The sequence below is a fragment of the Periplaneta americana genome, chromosome 8, assembly GCF_040183065.1.
Source record: "Periplaneta americana isolate PAMFEO1 chromosome 8, P.americana_PAMFEO1_priV1, whole genome shotgun sequence".
NCBI classification, from domain to species: Eukaryota; Metazoa; Arthropoda; class Insecta; order Blattodea; family Blattidae; genus Periplaneta; species Periplaneta americana.
In genome coordinates this window covers 13,292,454-13,307,340 of record NC_091124.1, presented here as the reverse complement: position 1 = coordinate 13,307,340, position 14,887 = coordinate 13,292,454, and the positions used below count along the sequence as shown (strand labels likewise).

The 14,887-nt window shown below is 35.9% G+C and overlaps 1 protein-coding gene across 1 annotated transcript in view; it reads left to right on the top strand.

Moving 5' to 3' along the window:
- Positions 1-14,887, top strand: part of LOC138704498 (uncharacterized) — a 48,522-nt gene that overhangs the window by 6,761 nt on the left and 26,874 nt on the right. Inside the window, exon 4 of the mRNA XM_069832425.1 lies at positions 12,603-12,758. Coding sequence (XP_069688526.1) covers positions 12,603-12,758 — 156 coding nt within the window. The remainder of the gene's footprint in view (positions 1-12,602; positions 12,759-14,887) is intronic.

Below are 14,887 nucleotides of genomic sequence, written 5' to 3'. Positions count from 1 at the left end.
CTCAGGCTTTGAATTGGGCATAGGCTATTCATAAAATAAAACTGTAAGAAGTTATTGTCGTAATCATCATCTTCCATCCAAGTGTTAGACTGTGTCATCCATTACGGTCTCATGCCATCTCTTAACTGGGCATCTAATAGGTTTTCTTTCTCTAGGGTGATACCGCGAGATAAGATTTGAAAGCGATAAGATAAGTCTTCCCAGTAGGATATTGTTATTTAGGATATCTATTTTATACAATATGGACTATTTAGTCGATCTCAGTAGAGCAGTAGGTATAGTGCTGGCCTTCTGTGCTCGAGGTTGCAGGTTTGATCCTGGCCCAGGTCGATGGCATTTAAGTGTGTTTATTGTGATAGGCTCATGTCAGTAGATTTACTGGCATTTAAAAGAACTCCTGTGGGACAAAATTCCGGCACACTGACGATGCTGATATAACCTCAGCAGTTGCGAGCATCGTTAAATAAACCATAATTTTTTTTTCGACTATCTAATTACCCGTTATTTTTATATTAGAATTTAATGAATGAGATTAAAATAATTTCACAAACTTCTGATAACGAATATGGAATTTGGTTCACTATTTTCTTAATTATTCTAATCTTCATGGATTGTATGCGGCAAGTCCGCTCCCACTGAAATAAATAACTGCTATGGACCCATTGCACTACCTTCAATTTTAATAATAATAATAATAATAATAATAATAATAATAATAATAATAATAATAATTTGGGGCTAAGAGGGATGAAGTTACAGGAGAATGGAGAAAGTTACACAACACAGAACTGCACGCATTGTATTCTTCACCTGATATAATTAGGAACATTAAATCCAGATGTTTGAGATGGGCAGGGCATGTAGCACGTATGGGCGAATCCAGAAATGCATATAGAGTGTTAGTTGGGAGGCCGGAGGGAAAAAGACCTTTAGGGAGGCCGAGACGTAGATGGGAAGATAATATTAAAATGGATTTGAGGGAGGTGGGATGTGATGATAGAGAATGGATTAATCTTGCTCAGGATAGGGACCAATGGCGGGCTTATGTGAGGGCGGCAATGAACCTCCGGGTTCCATAAAAGCCAGTAAGTAAGTAATAATAATACCATGTTTATTTATTCAGATCCTTTTTCTCATCCATGATTTTGTCATAACTTGCCTTGATTTAAGCTAAATAATCGAAAGAATAACATGTGCCTTGGGAAAAGCGTAGCCTGGCATTCCTCAATTCTTTTGTTTTATTTTTTATTTTTTCTGATTTGTCTTTTTGTGTGACATTTTTATGTTAACACTATTGCATGTATGTTACGTAATAATTTTTCGTTTTTTGTAGTTGTATTACAGTACACCTAAGCTAGAAAACAATTTGTATAATGCTACTGTAATTAGGGCATTTCCTCAGTTGCAGCATATAAATAAATTTAATTGAATTTCGCGAAAAGAACACTATGACCTTAGAACTCTATTGCGCTGACCCTCAAGCTAGGCGCATTCACAACCCACACTGGCTGACTACACTAAAGTTCGCTGCATATCTATGTTTCGAGCAGGCAAACCCACTTGTTCCTAAACCAGCTCCCTCCATGCATCACCAACTGGAATGGAGATCAGACGGAATGATATAGATGCCTAATATTTGTAAATGAGAGAACCCTTAGAAAAACTCTGTGACCTCTTCCACCACAAGTATTGAAAAATCCCAGCCCCAGACTGGGATCCGAACCCAGACCACCTGCGTGACAGGCTGAAGATCTGACTACTTAGCTACAGCAGGAGTAGACATGGGCTAGAAATGGCCAACAGATTTTGTCTGGAGCTCTCAATCAGGGACAGGGTTCTTTTACGTATCATAAATCTATGACACAGGTAATAACTACTGGTTAATATTATTTTGTACAATGAAAAACCCATGATGGTTGAAACCAGTGATGAGCAGAATTGAATGATCTGTTCTCGAATAATATTAAGGATGGAATAATTTATTCGAATAAGGCCCAGTTGTATGATCGCAGAATAAATCTTGGAATAGCTATTCATGGAATAGCCTAACTATAGAATAAATGGAGTATCGTGTTGTATGACGTTAGTTTATTCCAAGGTTATCTATTCCATAGTTAGCCGAATTGGAACCGAGGTTGGCAATATTTTAGATGGTGTTTTGTTTATAAAGTACATTCAGAATACCAGTAATTGTTGACATTTATTTTCTGAACATATCATTATTTTGTGTATAGATTTTATTATAAAGAAATGAGTAAATCATAATAAATTAGAAGTCAAAATTATTAGATAGAAGATACACTTAAGCTAGTTATGATAGTGAATGACTATAAGAACGTGCTAGAAAGCAAAAACTGATGCCATAACTTTTGAACAAAGGACAAGAGCATGAGAGTCTATAGCTAGGTTATAATAATGCAAAACGTAATACTGATATAATATTGTGCTGTGAATTTGCTTAAATTTAATTTTAATTATTTAAAAAATTACAATTTCTTTATAATGATGAAATTGTGAACTATTTTTACCTGTGTGTTATATGTTCCAATCAATCAATCCCAGCACGCTTTAAGCAGTGACCAGTTTTAGACTGAATCTTGCCAGAAATTCTTCATTGTTACACTCGTTTAATAAATAAAGTCTGTGCCTTATTTTTTTTATTTCCGCACTCTCAAAATTACATCATATGTAATTTATCTTCACTATCAGAAATTCATATCTAATGCTGCTGCCATTTTATATTTTATTCTCTAGATAGAAATTTAACAGCTACTGAAAGCATGGAATACCTTATTCGGAAGTTATCCTCCGAATAATGCACTATTCCAAGTTGGTACAACACATTTCTCGCATAACCATGGAATTAATTTTAACAGGACTTTATTCCGTGTTCGTACAACTGGGCCTAAAAGTTCTCGAATATTTTTATCATTTGAATAACGATTTCATTACTCTCCAGCAAGTTTTCGCTTCTCAGTTCTCTTATCCAACATCCAGCATGACAGCGATAACAATAGCAGTCACAGCAGTGCATTGTGCAAGCACAGGAATTTATATTTTTTTTTATTACTCTAATCACATGTTGTAGCTATCTGCAAATTCCGATAAAGATGTTGTTTTCCTGTGTTCCGTAATTAGATGAGAGAAAGAAAGAGGAGAGAAGACAGAGAGAGACAATCTGGAGCAAGTCTTTATTCCACGCAACTACCGTGAAGTTAGCCGAATGTATACGATTGATGAGCAGTCGATATTCTCGAGAACTTCAGTTCTCATTCTTCACTTCTCGGAGCATCTACCATCTGAGCAAAGTATTCGAATATTTGTTCATGATTCGAGATATATCTCGAGAACTTACAAAAATCGAATAATTCGTGTTTTTTTATTCAGATACTCCCATCACCCGTTGAAGCCCATTTAAAACATTACATTTACTGAAGCAGGCCTGGAAACGCTGGTTTCGAAAGAATGAGCAAGGTGAAATAGTAATCACTTTATTTTACCTTCTCGAATTTATTGACAATATGAGTGATGTGACTCTAAAAGGGGAATTTGGAGATTTCGCTTGTCTTTGGAAATCCCGAAATGTTGATGGAATAGGTAGATTGGGATTTTCAAAAGAATTCGGTTCAGTGGTAGTTATAAAAATATTAATTGGAGGTTGGGAAATCGTGTAAAATGTGAAAAAATATTAAGACTTTTACGAAATTGAAAATTTTACCGAACTTTATAAAATATGAAAATTCTTTTGCTGTTTTGCATTTTAAGCCGGTCCAAATGCAACAGCTTACTTGACATTTTACTTGCACATGCAAAACATTGCAAGTAAGGAGCATTTGGACCTGAAACTGAGTAATTTTAGAACTGAACGAAGACTGAACACCGAGTTGGAGGCATTTAGTTCTAAAAATCGCTTGGTTTTATGGTCCACACGCTTCTTCTTACTTGGAACGTTTTGCATGTGCAAGTAAAACATGAAGTAAGCTGCTGTGTCTGGACTGGGCTCACACATCGTGAATCGTGAAAATCCTAGTTCTCCTTCTGCTAGCAGGAATGTTTTAGAAAACGAAATTTCATATTTTGCCTACCACTGGTTACTAATATTACAAAATGAAGAAATACTGAAATCAGAAGTAAGCACTGTCCACAAAACTGGCTTCATTTATACACCAACGGATCCTTGATCTCCAGAGAACAAGGTGCCGTGCAGGTGTTACGTGCTGTCTCTTCTCACTTTATAGATCTCTTGGATATGGAACAACAAGTTTTGATGGAGAAATTGCAATAAGTGAAAGTCTCAGGAACCTTCTATTTCATATCAATAAATTTAAGAATGCAGTTACATTGTCAGACTCCAAGGCAGCTATTCTATCAATAGTCTCTAAACACACACCTTCATCTCAAACAGCAGAAATAACTAAAATGCTCTCTCAATTAATATCACTCAATAAAAGAATTGTATTCCAATGGGTACCATCCCATTGTGGAATCCTGGGAAACGAGAATGCGGATGCTTTAGCAAAGAAGGGCAGCACTGCTACTTACAGACCTGTTACTAAATCTACGTATTATTCTGTGAAAAGATTTATTAAATCTACATACTTAGACTTCAACAAACAAAATTTGATAACACAATCTCAAGGGAAAAAATGGAACTCTCTGCATCATAATCCACAGTTAATTCCCGATTTACCACGAAAATCGTCTGTAGCTGCATTTAGATTGGCAACAGGCCATGATTGTTTGGCCAAACACCTGCATAGAATTGGAATATATCAATCCCCTAACTGCCGATTGTGCAACTCAAACCAAGAAATGGATTCGGAACACCTCAAAATCTGTGCTTGAGTGGCTGACCATGATAATATCTTCGAAAAATATTGGAGTGCAAGAGGTCAAATGACTTTATTGTCAAATGCCTGGCATTAGAAAACAACAACAACAAATTCGGAAAGCAATGCATTTCAAATACTGAAAAAAGGGAAGACATTCTTTACAAGAGTTGGTGGCACATGCATTGAATTATGCTGTCATGCATTTTGTAAGTTTCTTAATACTGAAGAGGGAAAAGCTACTGGTATTAAAAAGTACTCAGTGCAGAAATAAATACAGTTCATTGTTTAATAACTGCAACATTAAACGAAGAACTGTTTTGTAAAAATATCAAAATGTAATTCAGATTTGAACAATGATATAATATGTTACATTGTATTATATTCTTATATATGTCGACCTGGTTGGCGAGTTGGTATAGCGCTGGCCTTCTATGCCCAAGGTTGCGGGTTCGATCCCGAGCCAGGTTGATGGCATTTAAGTGTGCTTAAATGCGACAGGCTCATGTCAGTAGATTTACTGGCATGTAAAAGAACTGCTGCGGGACAAAATTCCGGCACATCCAGCGACGCTGATATAACCTCTGCAGTTGCGAACGTCGTTAAATAAAACATAACCTTTAACATTTATTCTTATATAAAGTTAATTCAGAGTATGGAAGATCGGTCTTTGTAGGTCAATGATAGGCAAAGGACAGTCCATGGGCCAGATGCAGTCCTTGGAGAGGTTCGATGCGGGCCGGAACAGTATTCTCTTGGACAGTGTAGCCCATAACAGGATACCAAATCCAAGAATTTTTCAATGAGGAAAAGGAAAAAATGAATTTCGTTCCTGTTTGTTTTTCTTTCTATTTCATAGCTTAATGTCCAGATGTCAGAAATTAATTAATATGCAAACCATCCACGAAATTTGAATTAACATTTCGTTGAGAGTAACAGCTTAATATTAGGCACTGACTGCCGACATTTATTGAATAAGACTTGGAAATTCTTACTTTTCCTTTTAATGCAGATTGCGAAACTAGTAAAACCAAATAGTCAACTTGAATTAATTGAGTTGCAATGTAGTACTCAATTGAAGTGATTGTTTCTCAACTTCCTACAACTTGACTTCCACAAGTCTTATCAAAATCAAGCTTCTCAAAACTGATATCTCATACCCAGAAGATTATCGCCATGTTTGCATCTTCATATACTGTATGTTAGCAAGTGTTTTCTACATTGAAACTTCGAAAAGTAATGTTAGAAACAATGGCAGATGGATATTTAGCTTCACTTCCGAGAGTCACCTCATCCCAGTTGTAACCACTCCTTCATATCCATTGAATAAGTAATAATAGGCAAAAAGGATTAATGTTACATTTAGTTTCGTGAAATGTACCATTGCAGCTTTTCAATAAATTACTTGTATGTTGGCCTACCACATATTTCTTCTTTCTTTTGGCCAGCTCCCATAAAAATTGTTTGCTCATCACTGATGTAGATGGACAAAGATTGTTTGTACAGTACAGGGACAGTGAAGATAGTGATATATTTGCAATGTTGCAATTTACTTTTGATGGAACACAACAACAGAATCACCCAAGTCTGTGGTCTCTTTTTGCCAATTAGAGTGTTTTTCCAGGTGATCAGTACCAAAAAAATCGCAGTAATAATTAAAACCTTTTCTTGCGCTCTTTTGTATCATGTTGAGCCACAAGTAGAATCTGTGCATTCCTGACATATTTCAACATTTGTAGAAGACGAACATATATTGTATCTGATACTATGAAATTTAATTCTGAAGTATGGTATATTTTACACACAACCTCTCGTGTTTGCCTGCTTAATGCTATAAGTTTAGGATCTTAATTGGTGATGTTAACGTGTGACTCAACTGTTAGCACTCTGATCTTCCATCCAGGCGACCTGGGTTCGATCCCCAGCCAGGTCGTGATGGGATTTATGCTGGACAAATCAGACGTTGCAGAAGGTTTTTCTTGGGGTACTTCCGTTTTCCTCTATCATTCCATTAACAATCTCCACCTCCCCCTCACTTCATCTATCATCTGTAATAGTGAAAATAGGCTGGGGTGAAGTCTTGGGGATAGTACAGGTTTCTAATGCTTATATAGGAAGGATTTTGGGCTCCGGACTCCTGGAGCTTATCAGGCTCTATGCAGACGAGACTGGCTCTATCAGGGGCTGAGGCAGGATGGCCCACCTGTCAGCATTGGACAGTTAGCAAAACGAGACCTGGCTCTATTGGGGGCTGAGGCTTACCTGTCAGCATCAGATTCACGAATGCCACCAAGGCCACCTTTTGCAACATACTTCATTAGGATGTCTTTGTTTCTATCAGCAATTCTAGCCTTGCGTATATTCTGCTTTGGCATGTTTTTCGGCTTATCTGTAATATTCAGTGCATTTCAGTAACAGTACTTCTCACAGGCACCCTAATATTATTACAGGATGGTAATACAATACTTAGGGGATGGCATTTCAAAAACGGCGCAAAGACACTAGGTAAAATATAAGTTGCACTAATGCTATAGCTAGTTATTTCAGAATCTTATGATATTCGTTATTCTTTTATGCTATTTTTGTCGCTGTATCAGTATCACAATATTGGATATTCAAAATATTTTTTAACTCCAAAAACGTAAAAATGAACAGACCATTTATTTTTTTCCGCGTTGCATAATTCCTCCTCATCACTGTTGTGTTACCTCAGTGACATGAAATATAAATATACAATAGCTTCTGTGACTCTCAGAGAGAATTAATCACTCAACAATGTGAAAGAAGTAAGGGCGGTATTAGGAGTAAAGTATTCACTTCCATCATTCCTCACGATCCTTGATCATATTGGTTAAACGACTCTTTTTTTTTTAATAGGCTATAATCTGCATTGCAGGACTTACAGGTATGCCTTAGCTTATAAACTTTTAAAGCGTTCTAAAGCTATAGAAGTTCCGCAAAATTCATTCATGCACCTAACCGTGCCTCAGACATTGTATAGATCATCTTTCACGGTCAAGTATTAGTGTAGGGCTGTAGGCCTAGGTTGGAAACGTAAAACCTGCATCAGTTTGTTCTTCGAGCTTATACTTCAACGCGTCTTTCCCTCTCTTTTCCTCTCCCCTCGGAACATCCCGTCCCTTCCTCCCCTCTTTCGTCTTTCCCCCTTCTCTCTGCCCCTCCTTCGTAACTCCCCTCATGCCAAATGGTACAGTCCAAGAGCACAGCTGTGACGCAGCATTGCTTAGTCCTATGTCTGCCTGGAAGATTTTTATCGTTTTTCTTATGCAGAACAAACAAGTTGCAGTATGATGCTTGAATAGCGACCACAGTGTTCCGTAAAAGATTATGTATGACCTACAGAATGCAGATTCTCCCGTTTTATACAGTCTAGTCCCAGAATGAGTGAGGAACACTCTTTTATTTTCGAATAAATTATAATACTTTTGGGAGTAGGAAAATAATTTAGCAAATAGACTATTGCTAGACTATATGAACATAGATAATTACATATTTTCTTAGAAATACTTAAAGTTTGTAACATCACCGTCATATAGATATCTGAAACATTTTTATATGGAATTCGAAACCATTGAAAAAATTGAATGCATGCTCATTTACAAATTATAAATACGTCGGCTAGTAATTCTCGTTACTCTGCATATAGTGGTTTACAGAATTGAACATACTTACGTTTTAGATATCGTACATAATATATTATTTTTCCATACAAAATAATATTCCTTCCCTTTTACAAATAAATACATGTATTACCAGTACCTGGATATTTTCTCATAAAATATTATATTCATTTATTTGTTAAATTTGTTACATAAACAACTTTTTTAGCTTTTCTGTGTCAATATTAAAACTTTTACTTTAATTAATTAAAGCAAACATTTCCTTATTAACACAAGAAAGTTAAATTAAATTTGTTTATTTAACAAATCATTAATGATACAAGTGTTAGAAATGTGTAATCAAGATGCTTCTACATTTCTTTGTGTTAATAGTTACTGGTTCCATTAAAAATATTTTCGTTTTGTTGTCCTCGTAGAATTAATCGTACACCAAGAAAAAATAACTTTTTCATTGTTTTTTTTTTTCCCCTTTAAGCCCACAATTATTTGATGCATGTCCTTTAGCTTGTAACATTATTGTTAAACATGTTTGGCAAGATATCACTAGTTTCTTTATAGACGACGAAATGTTGTTCCATTCCTCCTGTGGGACGCTTTTAAGTTGTTCTTTGTCCACTTTGTATTTTATTTTATTGTACTGTGTTGTATTGTATTTCTTTTCAAACTCATTTGTAACTTCACATTAGGGCTGTAATGTTTCGGGTCGTTATCCTCCTGGAAGTAAATAAATACACCTCGTTTCCATTGTTGTGTCAATGAAGTGAATGGTAGGGGCCCATTTTCCGAAAACATTCTTCCGAATGCGAAAATTCCGAATTCCATTTTTCCGAGTACGATTTTCTGAAGCTGTTTATTTCGAGTGCTGTATTTTCAATTCCGAATAGGATTTCGAAAATATGGCAATTTTTACAGAATACAAAAGATTTATTTCAGAACATATAATGATAATTTTTACAGAACACAAAAGATATATTTCAGAACATATAATGATAATTTTTACAGAACACAAAAGATATATTTCAGAACATATAATGATAATTTTTACAGAACACAAAAGATATATTTCAGACATGTAATTTCATAAGTATCTTTACAGGGTGAATTGATGTCCAAGTGTCTTCCATGCCCTATCCTGGTCTTTGTACGTTTGCTACTATGCTACAATTCCCGCAATCCTCGCCTGCAGATTCCTCCACTATTTTTTTTTTTTTGGCTCCCTTCGTACAACACGACCCGTAAGAAATTGTCGGATCATGGTATCGGTGTCGCTATCCTCCTTCTGGAATTCTGACAAAACTGTGTAGAAATTGGGATGGTGTTTACCAGCAACCGCCTGCAAGCGATTGTGGAAAGCTTCACTTATATTGTTCGTCCGGTGCTCGTTACGTATTGTTGCGTCATATTGATTCCAATGGACAACGAGATATCGTGCTGGAATTCAGGGAAGTGAATATTGCCCATCCAAAGGGCAGACATACAGTCACATACATACCATAACTGAGCCTCCTCCGTGTGAACTTTCGAACATAAATTACCCTCATCGAGAGTTGTATTAATTAGGTTGTCGCCAAACATATTCATAGTCGACTAATCCGTTAACGTTTAACTTAATTTCGTCACTAAACATTATATAATTCTAGAAGCCATTTTTTTTAAGCGAACCTCAGCCTTTTGCATGGATAAATTTCACTAATCCACGGCTTTTTCCTTTACGCTCGCCTATGGTAATTCGCTGATCGTCATTTGTTCTATTATTCTCACGTGACAGAGGTCGATCAATCATAGAAACATCCTCCGATGTTAATTTTTGGATGCTGCCATGTCACGAGCACGAACCATCATTATTACCGGTACTGTAACATGGAAAGGGTTTCCCCCTCTTCTTAGCTTGACATAATGTAAAAAAAAAAGACGTGTGCGGTACGTTCAACTTTGTGGTATATCCTGCACTGCGTAAATACGTCAAATACAACTTGGAATATTTTTATTTTTGTAATAGACTGACGAATGATAAGCTATACAAACTCGTACACCTTGTTATTTATAATCTTTTCTTGTTCAGTAATTATAATTCCTAATACAGTTTAATCGTAAGGGTACTTACTAATATAGGTACACAGAGTGAACCTTAAGTAATGTCATTAATTTCAGGGAGTTATTCTTTGTGGTATTTCAAACGAAAAAGTTTTATACAATTTTGTTGGTTTTTTTTTTCTTTTCGAGAAAAAAATTATTTTACACGAAACATTTGTAGCGTGTTTTGGGAAAGCCATCGATGTATATATATAAAACCCCAGAAGTAATACCAACAAGGTACCACTTATGAGGCAACTAGACCAGGAGATAATGGGGTAGTATTTCTTCTCAAAAACTAAGAAAAGCATTGCGTGAAGATTCTTTTCATCAATGAAGAAAATTGAAAAGTAAAGGTTTGGGAGTTATTTTCTATTCTCACTGGAAGAAAGGTAATTCGTGGATCTCAACCAAAAAGGGACTTTTGAGCAGTCAGTGGACGCAAGCCATTAAGATGAACTGTAATACAATACCTGTACATACTCTCCCTGGAACTCTTGACTCAGCCTGTTGCAGAAGATGTGACGAGCAAGAAACGTTTCCTCACGTCTTGGGTTTCTGCCATCATGGAGAATTGCTCCGAATCAACAGACATAATACGGTTCGTTCTCTCATCGCATCTTCAATCCGTCAGAATGCTTCCTATGAGGTTTATGAGGAGGTTGGTTGCGTCCCTTCTGATGGCTCTACTAGACGTGCTGATATCGTCATAATTGATCGGCAGAAGGATAAGGGTGTCATTCTTGATCCCACAATCCATTTTGAGATGCACGAGCAACAGCCACAAGAGGTGTGTCGTGAAAAACAAGTCATATATGAGCCTTGTTGTCAACATCTTGGAGCACAATACCACATCACACATTGGACAGTTTTTGGGCTCATGTTCAGTGCCCATGGCACGATCCCATGAGAAATTTTGAATCAATTTAAAATTTCTGATGCAACGATTGATGCTATAGGATCTCTTGTTAAAATCATCCTTAGCTATAATTAGTAATCATTTGTACCCAACAAACTTTTATTGTAAATGATTTCCTATGTTTTCATATCATTTATCTTAATGTTTTCTTTTTTCCTTTCAAATTGTCACACAATTGGTTTTCATGATTATTCTTTATGAATTGATTTAATGTTCCTAATTATGTCAGGTGAAGAATACAATGTGCAGTTCTGTGTTGTGTAACTTTCTCCATTCTCCGTAACTTCATCCCTCTTAGCCCCAAATATTTTCCTAAGCACCTTATTCTCAAACACCCTTAACCTATGTTCGTCTCTTATTTAGGGTGGCTCTTTTATTAAAAATTAATTTAAAGATTTTTGAGAGCTGCAAAAATATACATATCTGTATGCTTTATAACGTAAGTTTGCATCTACAGTAGAAACCCTTTTTAACGAATCTCTGAGGGATTACATTTTTCTTCCTTAAATTGGGGTTTTCCTTAAAAAGGAGTTTACATAAAATAGGAAAGAAAGGCTAAAATAACTAGTGCTAACATGTGTCTTATATACTTACTTACTTACAAATGACTTTTAAGGAACCCACAGGTTCATTGCCACCCTCACACAACCCACCATCGGTCCCTATCCTGTGCAAGATTAATCCACTCTCTATCATCATATTCCATCTCCCTCAAATCCATTTTAATATTATCATCCCATCTACGTCTCGGCCTCCCTAAAGATCTTTTTCCCTCCGGCCTCCCAACTAACACTCTATATGCATTTCTGGATTCACCCATAAGTGCTACATGCCTGCCCATCTCAAACGTCTGGATTTAATGTTCCTAATTATGTCAGGTGAAGAATACAATGTGCAGTTCTCTGTTGTGTAACTTTCTCAATTCTCCTGTAACTTCATCCCTCTTAGCCCCAAATATTTTCCTAAGCACCTTATTCTCAAACACCCTTAACCTATGTTCCTCTCTCAAAGTGAGAGTCCAAGTTTCACAACCATAAAGAACAACCGGTAATATAACTGTTTTATAAATTCTAACTTTCAGATTTTTTGACAGCAAAAGCTTCTCAACCAAATAACTAATGATTTTCTTTTATGTTTCAGGTCCGTCAGCTGTTGGCATATGAATGTGATCTGGTGTACGAATGTAAAATTTGTCGGAACCTTTTCAGAAGTTTGGCAAACTTCCTTTCTCATAAACGTGTCTATTGCAAGGAGCTATTTGGAGATTCTAAGCATGTCTTTCCTGCTGACCAATTGGTACTTATGCGTTTTTAAATGCTGATTATGTAAAATATTACAAGATGTGAAATCACAGATTGGTTTCGGAATTATAGTGGAAGATAGTCTAATTATGTTTCTCTTAATCCGTATAGATCAAGCAAAAGATTAGATATGTGTCGAAGGAGATAATTATATGATTAATATTAGTGTAGTAATTTTTTTTCTCTAGTAATAATTGCACCCGTAAGATAGTATTGTACAATATAAGATCATTTTATAGTTGAAACTAATCCTCAAAAATATCCAATTTCCCAGCCCTCATAATATAATGTCTATACAACATTTCACAGTTTTAACTATGTATAAATTTAATACAAATGATTTGTAGTGAGTGCTCACACATTTAGGATAAAATAACCCTCTCTATTTTGAGGAAAAGATCTCTAGACTTGCCCAGCTTGACCTACTCACGGTAAAGGGCAGGGTTGCCAAATTACTGAAGCAGAATGGTCGTGCCAACCTGTGACAGGTAGTCGTACACTGAAGGAAATAGTCCCACCCTCTTCCATTTTAAATAAAAATATTAATAATCACATTGTTTCTTATTACATATTTATTTTCTATGCACGTCGCAATTCCGTGCAAAATTACAGTGCTTTCTTATTTCGAAATTAGGGATTAGAAAAAATATAAATGAATATACACATTTAATAAGTATAAACACACAAAATTAGAAAAGAAAAGAATTTAGTAGTACAGGAAACTGAATACACAAACGAGTCAGTAAAAATAAAATACGCCAAGTTAGTTGTTTCTTAATACAATCCAAGTTTTGCAAATGGCACCAGTTTCAAATAACGAGTTACATGAAACATAACATGAACATAATTATTGTTAATAAGAACAGGATAATCTGTTGTAATCTGTAATATTATCAATTAATTGATATGTCCAGGTTTGAAAGCATCAATTTGTGGCACAACTCCTTTTTTCCAATGCAATTCAGATTACTACAGTATATATAGAATGCTGACTATTATAGAAACATACATCACCATTCCTGGTTTTCCATTTGTCGCCGTGTGGCGGCCTAGATTATATATGTAACAGATAACTCCTCGCTACATTAAAATCGGAAGCACTTTGAAGAGAACAACCGCCAGGATCACCACCCGTCTGGCGTAAATGAACACGAGATGGCAGCACAGTCGCTAATGCAATTCAAATGGGTATTATGACGTGACTCCTTATGTACCAACTAGATGGCAGCGTAGTAAACCTGACAAAAGTTGTTAACCTCAAAGCCTATAACCCCGACATATCTGTTACATATATGATCTAGGGTGGCAGTCTACAGTGTATTACATACATTTGTAGATTTTTAATCTTGCAGGTGTCACAATATATAATAGGTCCTACAGGTACTGTAGTTAATGCATATCACTCTACTGTATGTCTGTGCAAGTGTAAATTTATATAGGGGATTTATCCATAGTCTTATTAAAATAGACACATGCATGCACAACTCAACATAGGGCCGTAAGTTGTATGTTTACAACTATAGTCATACCTATGGCAACCTTGCATTAGTCTGTGTACCTAGATTACCTCTAACTCTTTCACACATCGCTTCACAGCTAGAATAAGGAATGTGTAAAAAAAAATCTAAATAGTCCTATAGGGCCGTATTCATAGACATTCTTAGCGTGGGCTTCTGGTGGATGATCAGCGAACTAATGTTTTTCGTATTCATAAACCAGTGTTAGCGATATGATATGGTATGAATCCTGTACAAGTAATCACTCGATAGCGGGGGCTAGTTTAGCATGCTCGTAGCACGGGCTAGCAAAATGTCTATGAATAGCACTCATAAAGTCTTAATTGTAGTTTAAATATATACAAAAGAGTTTTACAATATACTAGTACAACACAAGGGTTTAGTATTGATACTTAATAGAAGACAGAAATATTCATACAGCGTTGTTGAATGTTATAAATTCACCTACAGAATAGGAAGCATGAGAAATTAGGTACTTCTTTAATTTTGCCCTAAATAATCTTATGTTTTGAGTTTGATTTTTTTATATCTGTGGGGAGGCTATCAAAAAATTTTACTGCCATATAACACACTCCTTTTTGATAGCAAGATAGACTTTCCAATGGTG